The following is a 15187-nucleotide window of genomic DNA, read 5'->3' as shown; positions in this document are numbered from 1 at the left end:
ATGGTAGTATTATTTAGGCACTCTAAAATAGCATTTTTTATACAATTAGTTGTAGTATTATCTAAGCGCTGTATGATAGTATTATTTCTAGCACTTTATGATAGTATAATCTAAGCACGCTTTGGTAGTATTATTTATGCTCTGTATGGTAGTATTATTTAGGCACTCTATTACATAATTTACGAAATCTATGGTAGTATTATTAATGCACTGCATTGTAGTATTATTTAGGCACTTCATTAAAAATAAAGGGAACGTTAAAATACCACCTCCTAGATATCACTGAATGAAATATTTCAGTTGCAAATCTTTATTCATTACATAGTGGAATGTGTTGAGAACAATAAAACCTAAAAATGATCAACGTAAATCACAACTAATATCCCACGGAGGTCTGGAGTTTGAATGATGCTCAAAATCAAAGTGGAAAATTACAGGCTGATCTAACTTCAGTGGAAATTCCTCAAGACAAGGAAATGATGCTCAGTAGTGTGTGTGGCCTCCACGTGCCTGTATGACCTCCCTACAATGTCTGGGCATGCTCCTGATGAGGTGACGTATGGTCTCCTGAAGGATCTCCTCCCAGACCTGGACTAAAGCATCCGCCAACTCCTGGGCAGTCTGTGGTGCAAAGTGACGTTGGTGGATGGAGCGAGACATGATGTCCCATATGTACTCAATCGGATTCAGGTCGGGGGAATGGGTGGGCCAGTCCATAGCTTCAATGCCTTCATCTTGCAGGAACTGCTGACACGCTACAGCTACATGATGTCTGGCATTGTCCTGCATTAGGAGGAACCCAGGGCCAGCCGCACCAGCATATGGTCTCACAAGGGGTCTGAGGATCTCCTCTCGGTACCTAATGGCAGTTAGGCTACCTCTGGCGAGCACATGGAGGGCTGTGCGGACCTCCAAAGAAATGCCACCCCACACCATTACTGACCCACTGCCAAACCGGTCATGCTGAAGGATGTTGCAGGCAGCAGATCGCTCTCCACGGCGTCTCCAGACTCTGTCACGTCTGTCACGTGCTCAGTGTGAACCTGCTTTCATCTGTGAAGAGCACAGGGCGCCAGTGGCGAATTTGCCAATCCTGGTGTTCTGTGGCAAATGCCAAGCGTCATGCACGGTGTTGGGCTGTGAGCACAACCCCCATCTGTGAACGTCGGGCCCTCAGACCATCCTCATGGAGTTGGTTTCTAACCGTTTGTGCAGACACATGCACATTTGTGGCCTGCTGGAGGTCATTTTTCAGGGCTCTGGCAGTGCTTCTCCTGTTCCTCCTTGCACAAAGGCAGAGGTAGCGGTCCTGCTGCTGGGTTGTTGTCCTCCTACGGCCCCCTCTATGTCTCCTGGTGTACTTACCTGTCTCCTGGTAGCGCCTCCAGCCTTTGGACACTACGCTGACAGACACAGCAAACCTTCTTGCCACAGCTCGCATTGATGTGCCATCCTGGATGAGCTGCACTACCTAAGACACATGTGTGGGTTGTAGAGTCCGTCTCATGCTACCACGAGTGTGAAAGCACAACCAACATTCACAAGTGACCAAAACATCAGCCAGAAAGCATTGGTACTGAGATGTGGTCTGTGGTCCCCACCTGCAGAACCGCTCCTTTATTGAGGGTGTCTTGATAATTGCCAATAATTTCCATCTGTTGTCTATTCCATTTGCACAACAGCATGTGATATTGATTTTCAAACAGTGTTGCTTCCTAAGTGGACAGTTTGATTTCACAGAGGTTTGATTTACTTGGAGTTAGATTCTGTTGTTTAAGTGTTCCCTTTATTTTTTGAGCAGTGTATTATTTCTGCACTCTGTTATAGTATTATTTATGCTCTGTGTGGTGCTATTATTTTTGCTTTGTATGGTAGTATTATTAGGCACTGTATGACAGTATCATTTTGGTCCTCTCTGGTAGTATTACTTACCCAATTTATGATAGTATTATTTAAAGCAAACTTTTTAAAGGCTGGACCTGAGGCCAAAATTTGGTTATCTGGAATTCATTGGGTCACATTATTTTTTCTGTTAAATAAACTATTTTTTGTAACATATTTTTTAAGTGCCGAAGTTTACGTTTTATCTTAAAGCAAACCTGTCAGCACATTTTTACATATGACATTGGTGGTATGACTGTATAGGTGCATATGTAAAAATGTGCTAACAGGTTCCCTTTAAGCATTCTGTGGTAGTAATATTTATGGACTGTATGGTTGTATTATTCATGCACTATATTGTGATTTTAGTTTCACACTATATAGTGGTATTTACATTTTGTGACTTAGCGCTGTACTATTAATGTGACGGCTATATGGAATTAATATTTGGCTCATGTATTGCACTGTGTTTACACAACATAATTGGCATTTATAATTCACATTATATAGGTTGGTTACTTGTGCACTCTATGGCAGTACAGTATATGCTGAGGGCAGCAGAAGGTACAGTCGGACAAGGAACCATGCTATGTAAAGCCGATGCTGGATTATAGATTTATGGGAAAAGGATTGTACAAACACTAGGATTATGCCGCAATCATTATGTAATATGGTGGAATTTCAGCCCTGCAGTTCTGCCGCGGACTCTGATTACTGCAGCCATTTACAGTTTAATTAAAGCTGATTATACAGAACAACTCGAGTCGTTAACCTCTTTCTTCTTTTTTTAAAGACATGATTAAAGGAGGGAGGATCCTCGGGATATCCACCCTTTATCCTTGTGTGGGAACGGCCAGGAGCCCGAGCTCTGGGGACGACTTTACAGGTAAAGGCCGCTCCTGGGAATTTGTCACATAAAACAAATGACATTTCAGAAATTTTCCCAGGAGAATATTTATGGCCGATATATATATATATATATATATATATATATATATATATATGCTAAACGAATGGTTTTAATTATTATCTATGGACTAAACTCCAATATGTAAAATACAGTAAGGAAGAATATGAGAAGTGAAGTCTTATCACGTATCCGAATGACAAGTAGTACACGCGACCCAAAAATTAATACAGACCCCCATAAAGTTAGAATGACCAGAAAGAAAGACTCCAGGCCAGACCTCAAAATAAAAAGCAGACCCCCTAAACAGACTTTAGCCCATACCAGGTACTAAAACAGACACCAGACTGGACCCCAAAATCAATACAGACCCCCACATCAAACCCCCATAAACTAAGAATGGCCACAAATAAAGACTCCAGAAAAGACCCCAAAGTAAAAAGCAGACCCCCTAAATAGACTCCAGCCCATACCAGGCACTACTAAAACAGACACCAGACTGGACCCCAAAATTAATACAGACCCCCATAAACTAACCATGGCCAGAAGTAAAGACCTCAAAACCAGACCTCAAAATAAAAAGCAGACCCCCTGAACAAATACAGACTCCAACCCATACCAGGTACTAAAACAGACACCAGCCTGGACCCCAAAATAAAATTAGCCCCCCACACCAGACCCCCATAAACTAGCAATGGCCAGAAATAAAGACCCCAGACCAGACCTCAAAATAAAAAGCAGACCCCCTAAACAGACTCCAGCCCATACCAGGCACTAAAACAGACACTAGACTGGACCCCAAAATAAAAACAGACCCCCACACCAGACCCCCATAAACTAACAATGGCCACAAATGAAGACTCCAGACCAGACCTCAAAATAAAAAGCAGACCCCCTGAACAAATACAGACTCCAACCCATGCCAGGTACTAAAAAGGACACCAGCCTGGACCCCAAAATAAAAATAGACCCCTGAGTCTCCTAAAAAAAAATGACCCCTTAACTCAAGACAATTGCCAAATCAGACCCTATAAATGAATACAGCCCCCAAGTCAGTCCCCCAAACCAATCTAGACCTCAATCAACTAAACAGATACTAACCCTAGACCAGATCATCTAAATAAATAGATACTCCTGACCCCCTAAATACACACGGCACATTGAATTTCCTAAATATAGGTCAATCCCCAAAAATAAATACTGAATTGAGACGCCCTAAACTGATACAGATTCCAGACCCCAAAATAAAACAAAATAAAAAATCAGGTACACTAAACAAATGCAGATCACAGACTAGACCCCCTAAACAATACATACCCCAAACCACCTCCTTAAACTAATACACCCCAGACCAGCCCCACCTAAACAAATTCAGATTACACGGACGATCCCTTAAACAAATGCCCTAAGGGCAAAGACCCCCAAACTCCTAAATGCAGACCAAACCCATAAAATTAATTCAGATCCCAGACCGGACTTTGCAGATTTTCAGAATGAATGAGACACAGGATAAACCTAGGGTGGGGTACATTTGTGCGGGAGACATGCCGAAGTGGATTTCAGAAGTCGGACCCCCTCTAGATCATGTTTTGGCATAAGATTTTCCATATTACAAAATATTAATATCCCTTTAAATATTGGATCACATTCAGGACACTTCTATGTTGTAGATGCAGCATTGCTCCTGATCCTCATCAGTTCCCAGCTCTGAACCATTCCTATAGCTTTGTTCATCCTGAATCTCCTGGTTCATGAATATTTTAATAACTACATGTAAAGGACAGGGGACACGGAGGAGCAATGTGTCTATGTCCCATTCACTGCACCTTGGATCGCGATAATGGCTGCCATCAGTAATGCCATGTAGGATCTACTGTAGTACTTGTAATACTTTCCTGATGCTCTGTTTCTATGGATGGTCCTTATCCATTGCAGCTTTCTTTCAGTCTTCCAGCTTTATGGATGTGATCACCGTCCCCGGCCAGATGCGCACGTCATTCATGCACAGAGATCTGATAGAGGCAGTGACTCATCTGTATAATGGCCTCCAGATAAGGACGACCATTGACCTTGACCGAACAAAGATATGCACTTGGAAACCATAACTTACGAGGGAGTGGACAGGTAACATGATGTCCGTGATGGAAGAGTCAGACCCAATGTCTCCATCTGTGTCGGGAACAGTTTTGGTCAGGTGTTTGCCACCTGTCTAGGTCTTCACCCATGCCATGCACTAGACATGTTCACTGCCGCTCCCCTAACAAGCGCCATAATACATGTCATCCAGCTGGGTAAAAGAAGTCTCCTCCATCTTCCTGCTTCTACCAACAAAGACTCAAAAACTGCATCCTGAAGAACATTATGGTTTCCGGAACTTGGTGAAGGACCCTCAAGCAATGTCCGAGTATCAACCACAGCCATTATGTGTGAGAATGAACCTTATATACCCATGAACCCCTTCTAATACTTCCCTTTTTATATGGCCGTCCATTCATGGGTCTGGTCTTCTTATCGCCAGCCTTATGGCCGCCCACAGGTTTGTACGCTCCAAGTAGACATTACTCACATCTTCCAACCCGATCTAAATCCAAGAAGAAAACAACAAGGTTGGAAAGTAACAGATGTAAGAAATTTCAGACTGAAGATGGAATTCTTCTTTAGGTCTGGGCTCCAGATGTTATAATCGAGGACTTATTTACCATAGAGGCAAATCCTTCCCAACTGAGGCTTGCGGGGAAAAAACACTGGAAGACCTCAATTACTTTTGGAGAAGTGGGCATAGAAACCTTCTGGAAATGATTGCTTCCTAAAGTCTTTTTTTGTGGGCACAACATGGAGATATTCCATCATTAAATGGAGCCCCGGTATTTAACTGCATACTTAGGGGGCTTGAAAGGGGAGTAAGGGAAGTTTGGAGAACATGTGGTCCAGCACAGAGGGGACAAGGCTGGGAAAGGTCTCCAGAAAAGTTTGCACCAGGTGGACAAACTGTGCAGATGCCATGGAGCTCCAAGATAAAGATGGTCTGGACCATTTTGAAGTCATCACTAATGGGTGGTGGGATGGAGACTCCATGGATTGTCACTCTACTCAGCCCTTGTGCTCAAGTGCCCAGAGACCCCTCTGCTACAAAAAAAGGCAAAATGTTTGTCTTCATAAGCTTTAGTTTTTGTGTCTTTGGTGTGGTTGTCTTTTTTTAACCATCCAGAGGGGTCACCATAGATGGAAAGGGCACATACCCCTAGGTGTGGGGGCACCATAGATGAAGAGGGCACATACCCGCCACTTGATGTGGGGACATAATAGATGGAGAGGGCACATATCCCCTTGGAGTGAAGGCACCAAATATGGAGAGGGAACATGCTCCCTTGTTGTGAGGGCACCATAGATGGAGAGGGCACATACCCACTTGGTGTGGGGGCACCATAGATGGAGAGGGCACATACCTCTTGTGAGTGGGTACCATAGATGGAGAGGGCACATACCCCTTGGAGTGAAGGCACCAAATATGGAGGAGGAACATGCTCCCTTGTTGTGAGGGCACCATAGATGGAGAGGGCACATACCCACTTGGTGTGGGGGCACCATAGATGGAGAGGGCACATACCTCTTGTGAGTGGGTACCATAGATGGAGAGGGCACATACCCCTTGGAGTGAAGGCACCAAATATGGAGGAGGAACATGCTCCCTTGTTGTGAGGGCACCATAGATGGAGAGGGCACATACCCACTTGGTGTGGGGGCACCATAGATGGAGAGGGCACATACCCCCTTGGTGTTTGGATATCATAGATGAAGAGGGCACATATATATATATGTATAGTCTCTAACTGGGTCGCTGTGACCAGTGGGGTACCGCAGGGGTCAGTATTGGGACCTGTTCTCTTCAACATATTCATTAATGATCTGGTAGAAGGTTTACACAGTAAAATATCGATATTTGCAGATGATACAAAACTATGTAAAGCAGTTAATACAAGAGAAGATAGTATTCTGCTACAGATGGATCTGGATAAGTTGGAAACTTGGGCTGAAAGGTGGCAGATGAGGTTTAACAATGATAAATGTAAGGTTATACACATGGGAAGAGGGAATCAATATCACCATTACACACTGAACGGGAAACCACTGGGTAAATCTGACAGGGAGAAGGACTTGGGGATCCTAGTTAATGATAAACTTACCTGGAGCAGCCAGTGCCAGGCAGCAGCTGCCAAGGCAAACAGGATCATGGGGTGCATTAAAAGAGGTCTGGATACACATGATGAGAGCATTATACTGCCTCTGTACAAATCCCTAGTTAGACCGCACATGGAGTACTGTGTCCAGTTTTGGGCACCGGTGCTCAGGAAGGATATAATGGAACTAGAGAGAGTACAAAGGAGGGCAACAAAATTAATAAAGGGGATGGGAGAACTACAATACCCATATAGATTAGCGAAATTAGGATTATTTAGTCTAGAAAAAAGACGACTGAGGGGCGATCTAATAACCATGTATAAGTATATAAGGGGACAATACAAATATCTCGCTGAGGATCTGTTTATACCAAGGAAGGTGACGGGCACAAGGGGGCATTCTTTGCGTCTGGAGGAGAGAAGGTTTTTCCACCAACATAGAAGAGGATTCTTTACTGTTAGGGCAGTGAGAATCTGGAATTGCTTGCCTGAGGAGGTGGTGATGGCGAACTCAGTCGAGGGGTTCAAGAGAGGCCTGGATGTCTTCCTGGAGCAGAACAATATTGTATCATACAATTATTAGGTTCTGTAGAAGGACGTAGATCTGGGGATTTATTATGATGGAATATAGGCTGAACTGGATGGACAAATGTCTTTTTTCGGCCTTACTAACTATGTTACTATGTTACTATGTTATGTTACATACCCCCTTGGTTTGAGGGCACCATAGATGAAGAGGGCACATACCCCCTTGGTGTGGGGGCATCATACATAGAGAAGGCACTTAACCCCTTGGTGTGGGGCACCATAGATGGAGAGGGCACATACCCCCTTGGTGTGGGGCACCATAGATGGAGAGGGCACATACCACCTTGGTGTGGGGGCATCATACATAGAGAGGGCACATACCCCCTTGGTGTGGGGCACCATAGATGGAGAGGGCACATACCACCTTGGTGTTTGGGTATCATGGATGGAGAGGCCACATAACCCATTGGTGTTTGGGTATCATAGATGGAGAGGGCACATACCACCTTGGTGTTTGGGTATCATATATGGAGAGGGCACATACCCGATTGATGTGGCAGGGCCATACATGGAGCTTCTACCTACATGCACCCTCCATCTATGTAACTTTTCTGCCCATTCCCAGCTTGTTCCGCTATTACGATCTCTCAGAAAGGGAATTAAAGGGTGTGTGGGAACAATTGGCCCTGAGTCAATTATTTTTTCTGTAAACGCCCAGAATATCGAGAATGAGCTCTCCTGGGCGTCCTTGCAGCTTCGCCAGATATCAGATTTCATCTGGGAGCGAGTGAGGCGTAGGAGGAACATTTATTTACAGAAGAGAAGGCAAATTCCAGCATTGAGACATGTCCTTACATGTTCACAGCCCCGTGTCCCCTATAGAATGCGCGTCACAAGCCCCCATTGTTTAGCTCTGAGGACCAGTTTATAAGAAATTGACGAAACACCATAGACATGACATCGGAAGTGTGACACCAGCCGCGGTCATTGCGCACACATTAATGGGTTATATGTAAACACCAAAGAGCTGTGCGGAGTATTTCTCCTAAACGTGGGCCCCATGTTTATAGTGTATTTATGGGATCCTCGTCAGGACGGCCGCACTTACTGTAAGCTCGCATACTATTCACTGCCACGTAACCGCCAGAAGTGGCCAACACAAGGCGAAACGTCACATCAAGAATTCTCCAGTAAATATAAACTTCATCCTCAGAGTTTATGGGGCTTCTGGATGTCATAGATGGGGGTCCCTTACCCAAATCCCCCCTCTACACCCTAATATGCACACAGTCTGTCTCCATGAAGGGGAAGCCATGCTTCCATAGTGGCCCCTTATTCTGCCCAATTTTTGTCCTGCAGGTCGCCCTATGACCGTACTGGACTCATCAGGTTCTGATCACTCATCTCTTCATCTCTTCTGTTTTGGATACAGACAGAATAAGTGATCTGTTGTATCCAATATCAGAGGGTCCCCATTGATTATTATGGGGTCTGTCTGGCTTTTTAGGGAATTTAGATTGCGAGCCCCATTGGGGACAGCGATCATCACGTATGCAAACTTTAAAGAGCTGTGGAATATGTTCGAGCTATATAAAAATTAAAATTATTATTATTATTTTTCTAGATCGGACATTGTGCATGCATGACTTTTTTTTCCCATGCTAAAAACCGGACCCCATAATAATCAATGGGGGTCCCTGTGCTTCTGTTAGCATCGGATTACTTATTCTGTCTGTTGCTGAATCTTACTGTCCGCACGGATCCTGACTTATCAATCAGCTTCAGACATAAGGGTCTCAAGCCCCAATCTATCCTGAAAATAAATATTCAAATCCCCCAAAAGTGGTCTAAGCCCCCCGCAGTATTAATCCGAATTGCCACTCAGGGCTCTCGGAAAGCAGGCTGACAACAGCTACAGAAGGGGTGACATTGTATCACTTTGTGGAGGTCACGGCATGAATTGTCAGGGACTTATCAGCAATGTATCACAATCTTTTGTATCCACCTCAGTCTGGTTTAGTTCTGCTTGTGTTGGGAGGTGCGACAAGGAGTGTCCCGAGAACAATGGGAGGCGCGTGGGAAACTTCAGTGTCAGTAACGGCTATAGGTGCATGTCACCCAAAAACGAGGCACGCACCGCCGCGCTTCAGAATTCTCTCCAAACACCAAGAAGTCTATAATGTGACAACTACAGAACCATCATACATGTCTGCACAGAGATTGTGTACCCCTTTAAAGGGATTTCCTCATGAAATAGCGCCACTTTGGTCTGCAGGTTGTAGCTGGTATTGCAGCTGAGCGCTAAATCGTTGCACACCAGTCACAACCCAAGGCACTATTAATGGGTTGTATAGCGCCATGCCGGTCCATGAGTTCTATCTGTGACTGGGTTAATGGGGCTCAGCTGCAATACCATGCACAACCTGAGGACATGGGTGATGCCGTTTTTAGACCTCGTCATAGGTCAGAGATTCATGGCAACTTTTTCTTACTCCAAAGTCATGGCTAAATTACACAGTAATAGAGGATGGAGTGGGGTCCCAGGATTATATCATGAAGCTTCTGTCCCGGACCCCAATGCAAACCCCATTTATAATTGCAGAGTGGGTCTTGTGTCAGCGGTGTACAGGCCATTAGTGCGGAGGGTGACGTGGACGCGCACATGTAACCGAGACGGTGGTGGACGGGAGACACAAAGCCTCAGGCCCCTCTGATGTTATCAGCCCAGAAGATGAAAGGACACAACCTGCACTCAGGAGATCACTGGTGCCGACAATGGGAGATGGTAGGAAATTACTAATGGCCGCTACAGGAAATTCCTTATACTCTAGGTGATGTGACAGGTCCGCCACCCGCAGAGAAAAAAGCAAAAGACGCAGAGTAGGTTCTGCATCCCACCCAACCGCAAGCGCAAATGCAGAACCACAGCGAGGGACCACTGTGAACCTCTTAAGAGTAGATATGTGGCTTCATCAGGGGTAATTGTAAATGGTGGCAAATTGGGCAATTTCCAGTGCTCCCATTTCCGAGAGGGGCCGAAGATATTGGAGAATACTGCAAAAACCGCATTCAGCTAGTTCCAATAATGTCATGCGGACACAGTATGGCAGCACTATGTGGCTATTGTTGGCTTGTGTAGATATTGCATAACTTGGCATTTTATGCCGGTATTAATGGACGACACTTTCAAGCCAAAAAAAAAGATTCAGTGTGTTGTTGGAATTCCCCTTTAAGCGCCTGCAGATATCAATCCATCATCTCTGCAACTTAACAAAACAGGGAAAACCTGCTCAGACTGTAAAAAAATGGCATTATCCCAGCAGGGGGTCAAGAAATGACATACCGCCATAGCGAGGACGCGTGTATCTGCCTAAGACCTGAAGAACCATAAGTCAACGGACGCAAAAATGCACAGGACGTTGTATCTACTGCAGAGCGCTCTTCTTGTAGAACCACAAGTATCAGCCTGCTTTGCAACTTTTAGGACTCCACGTCCCTTTGGGCGCCAGATCCATTGAAACCCCTGGATCCATTATAGTTACACCCCTGCTGCCAATGGTGCCACCAAAAAGCTACTCTGCCTTGGATACGGGTCAAGGTCGAGAACACCGATTCTGTTAATGTAGCAGACAAGGCAGCCTATGACCAGACGGGCCCTTCTGGCATTTGCCAGAATTGCCAGATGGCCAGTCCGGACCTGGTCAAAGAAGTGAACTGAATCTTTACCCCCCTGCAAATATTGTGTTGCCATCTATTGAGCACTACAAGTCTCAGCATGCCTTGCTGATCCAGCTCTTATAGAGCTGCAGGGATCAGACTATACAGGGTTTATTTGTACTCCAAAACTTCGGGAGATACATCGTTCTGCATGGGAACCGTATACACAAAACGCCATCAGATTTTGCAATAAAGACTATTTGCAAAATGTTTTTATGTTTTTATTTTTGATACATTGGATCAACGGAATAAAGTTGCAGCAAAAGTGCACATTCCATTTCAGACAAAAAAAAAATAAGCGATGGCGATTTATTTGGTAGAAATAGTTTGGACGTTGGATCGGTGGTTATGTGCGCAGCCATGTGATAGGAGCTGCAGTTATGAATGAAGCCAGGGTTAGCAGCGGTGGGTGTGCCAGTGGCCCGAGTTCAGTCCCAGACACTTCAGCAGACCAGTGACTAAGCTCTGGGCGGAACTGCATTCCAAAGCCCGTCACTGGGAAGGATGGGAGGGAGTGGTGAGCAGTGACATAAATTCTTACATAGCTCACTAGTCTTCTCATTCACAGACCCAGCCACAGCCAAAGGCACAACCTCCAGATCCTGAGCCTAGGACTATCTCCAGTGGCCAAAAAAGACCACTTTGGCCAACGTCAAGTTGAACCCAGTAGGACTTCTGCCCACATTGTCTTCCACCAGCCTTCCTACCCACCAAAGAATGAAAATGCAGGTCAACCCAGAGGTGATCATGGAAGGAGAACTGGAAAAAAGAAGCGACAATCTCCTACAGTTCTGGAGAAAGAAGCAATGTGTCTTGACCAAAGATAGCCTCAACATATTTGCTGATGGCCAGAAGAAGACCAAGTGCAAAGAACTCAAGTTCCAGTCCATCAAGAAGTTGGATTGTGTTGAACGGACTGGAAAATACATCTACTTCACCATTGTCACCACCGACAATAAGGAGATCGATTTCCGATGCCCGGAGGAAAGCTGTTGGAACGCGGCTATCACCATGGCTTTGATTGACTTCCAGAACAAGAAGGCCATCCAACATTTTAGGTCTCGCCAGAACAGCGAGAGAAGGGTGGCCCCGTGTGTGTGATCCAGAGACTGGATTCATGCAACAGAACCCCACCTTACAGGTGAGAACAGAAACTTGATAAGATCTTAGTCAAGAGAACATGCCGGCACTTGACCTTTCACAAAAATGCCACAAGCATGGGCTTTCCGGCTACCAGCTGGCATTGAGACGCAAACAGTTTGGTGCTTATATATCCAATTATATATGGAGTTTTTAAACAATTTGGTGAATCTTTTCGTAAATCTGCCAGCACGGAAGATGTCCACGTCTTTCCAAAATGGCTAAATATAAAAAGGTGATTAATTGAAAATTGAAAAATGCTAAATAACTATAGATTGTAATCATATATATTGTGCCGGGGAACATTTTATAAAGCGAATAGTAAATCTTCGACCTAAGAACATACATTCATAACGTGGGGCGATTCTTAAGAACGAGGTCGGTGAAATATGAGGAGTAACAGGAAGGAACTCCGGCTGCTGCCATGTGGCTGCGACAGGAAGCGACTCTTGTAGACCTTTGTAACATTTATTTTTTTGCCATGATCTACACCATTTTGGGTGTTTTTTTTTCTATTTTTAAGTGCTTTTTAAAAAAATATTATAGAATACATACAATTTTTTTTTCAATTATTTTAAGTTAATATTTTTTATTTCAAATTCAGATTCTAAGCATTGCATATGCTTATTTCTATATTTAAATAATATTTTAATCTCCAAATTCTCAATTTCCAAAAGTTACAATGGCTTTAACAAAATCCCCCAAAATCTCGTTTTCTATTAAAATATATTTTTAAAACTGATGATCCAAAATTTCTTTATTACTCGTTAACCAGTGATGCACCCAAAATTAACATGAAATATTAAAAAAAATAAAATAATGGCAGCGTTTTGATTTATTATATTTCGTACCTCTAGATGGCGATTTTATAATATCCTATTTATAATTTTATTCTAATAATAATAGCGATTTTATAATATTCTCCTATTTACAGTCACCAATTAAAGGGACAAACCCTAGCTATGCTGTGTAATGATAGGAGCGATCTGTATATAGGTGTAAACCAGTATGTGTCCTGTCAATATAGGGGATTGCACTAGTAGGACCCCCATAAGAATTATATTAATTTTGTTTTCCCCTTTTTGTTCCTTGCAGCGCCCATGAATTATGGACCAAATAAGAAAGCAGAGGCCAAAGCGCCGGCTCTGAAGACAAGGAAGTCACTTCCTTTGCGAGGACAAAGCAAGTTAAACAAGATTTGTTTGAGCATTGATCGTTGGAGCCTTAACCCGAGGAGCTGACGATTGAGCAACCATGATGATGATGATGGAAGATCATTAGTGTTATTTATTTATCCATGGGAAAAGCCTCATTTAATGTCAGACCGGGCTGAGACGGATAATTTATTTGATATTCTCATCTTGTATATGTATCTATTTATTTCCGCAGCTTTCCTTCTTAATATAAATATATATATATATTGTTTCATTTCAAGGAATGAATGGAATTTGAGATGTTAACTTATTATATTAAAAAAAAAAAAAGAATGTTTTTATACTTAATGAGTTTGTTTAATATTTTACATTTAAAAAAAGATAAAGGGTTCGATAACAAGAATAAAACGTACCCCTTATTATGGGCTGGGTAGTATGGAACTACAACTCCCAGCTTACAGCTGTAGTTCCATTGGCACAGGTTAGAGTCCATTATGTTTGGAACGTGGGATTAGAAAAATATGTGCCCCCCATAGACAACTACTTTATGTCACCAACCCCCAGATACGTTTCTCTCCATAGATGTGACGAAGACCTTATAACGCTCCGGTGCTATTATAACATGACGACTTTCCTGTATCCGCCCAAAGTTTGACCTTTTGATTTTTTTTTTTCACTCTTCGAAGTAGAATTTCCTACTGAACTTTGAGCCAGAATTTATTATCTGTACAAGTTTCCTTTTGAGATTTCGACCATCTCATCCCCTGACAATTATAGTTATACAGAGCAGGGGGGGCCCTATCAGGAAAACGTAGGGTTAATCCCGTATATAACTTGCTCCTAAGGGTTGAAACTAAATGGGTGGTCCAGGTTTAGAAAATCCCAAAATAAGCACCACCCTGACCTTCTGGTTATGTCTTGTATTGAAGTTAATGGAGCAGAGCTGCAATACCGCACACAACCTTCGGGCAGGGGTGGCGCTGTTTCTGGAAGAAGGAAGCTATGTTTTTCGAATATGTCGCCGACTTCTTTTTTTTTTTTTTAGGACAAAGTTATTATGCACAGTGTATGTGGGGGTAATTATCATATTGGTGGAGATGAGATGGGAATCATGCTTGTGTCACGTGAGGAGGAGGAGCGTATATACGTGACGTCACCGTGCAAAGTTCATCAAGAAGGGAAATTCCTTGATTGCATTCCACAAAGGCCCGAGGCGATAACGAATCACTTAATCATGCGCCATAAAATAGACGGCAAACACTATATTATACCGCTGTCATAAATCCATATGTTTCTGCATTTAAAGGGGAACACACACAGGTGCTGCGCCTCCCAACGTCACCTGCTTAAAGGTCCCCTGATAAGTTGATCACAGGTCGCCCTAATACTGGAGCCCCCAAGTGATCAGCTGTAACCTGCCGCTAAACCTGTTGACATTTCCTGCAGCACCCCCGCAGGAGAAAAAAGGTATTACATAGTCCTCACTGAGTTTCCATATCATGTACTGATTTACTGGGTGCTCTTTGTAGAAACTTTCCACGGGAGGGTCTTAAAAGAGAGACCCCCATCTAGTAACCCAGATTCTCCCCTTAGAGTATTGGAATATAAGCCACCTACTGAAAGACATGCTGGCACTTGTAGTTCTACAAAAGCTACGTTTCTCCCTTTTTGCCTTACTTATC

At 43.6% G+C, this 15187-nt stretch overlaps 1 protein-coding gene across 1 annotated transcript; it reads left to right on the top strand.

Moving 5' to 3' along the window:
- The first annotated feature begins 11784 nt into the window (after positions 1-11784).
- On the top strand, positions 11785-13582 carry PHLDA2 (pleckstrin homology like domain family A member 2). Its single transcript, XM_069738511.1, has 2 exons — positions 11785-12352; positions 13447-13582. The coding sequence occupies exon 1, from the start codon at positions 11929-11931 to the stop codon at positions 12310-12312; it is 384 nt and encodes a 127-aa protein (XP_069594612.1). The 5' UTR covers positions 11785-11928; the 3' UTR covers positions 12313-12352; positions 13447-13582.
- The last annotated feature ends 1605 nt before the right edge of the window (positions 13583-15187 follow it).

Source organism: Ranitomeya imitator, chromosome 9 (genome assembly GCF_032444005.1).
Source record: "Ranitomeya imitator isolate aRanImi1 chromosome 9, aRanImi1.pri, whole genome shotgun sequence".
NCBI lineage: Eukaryota > Metazoa > Chordata > Amphibia > Anura > Dendrobatidae > Ranitomeya > Ranitomeya imitator.
The sequence above is the reverse complement of the archived record's forward strand: the minus strand, read 5'-3'. Positions and strand labels throughout refer to the sequence as shown.

Bases quoted from the DNA above. Each gene is read 5' to 3' on its own strand.
- PHLDA2 (XM_069738511.1), top strand. From the start codon at position 11,929: ATGAAAATGCAGGTCAACCCAGAGGTGATCATGGAAGGAGAACTGGAA.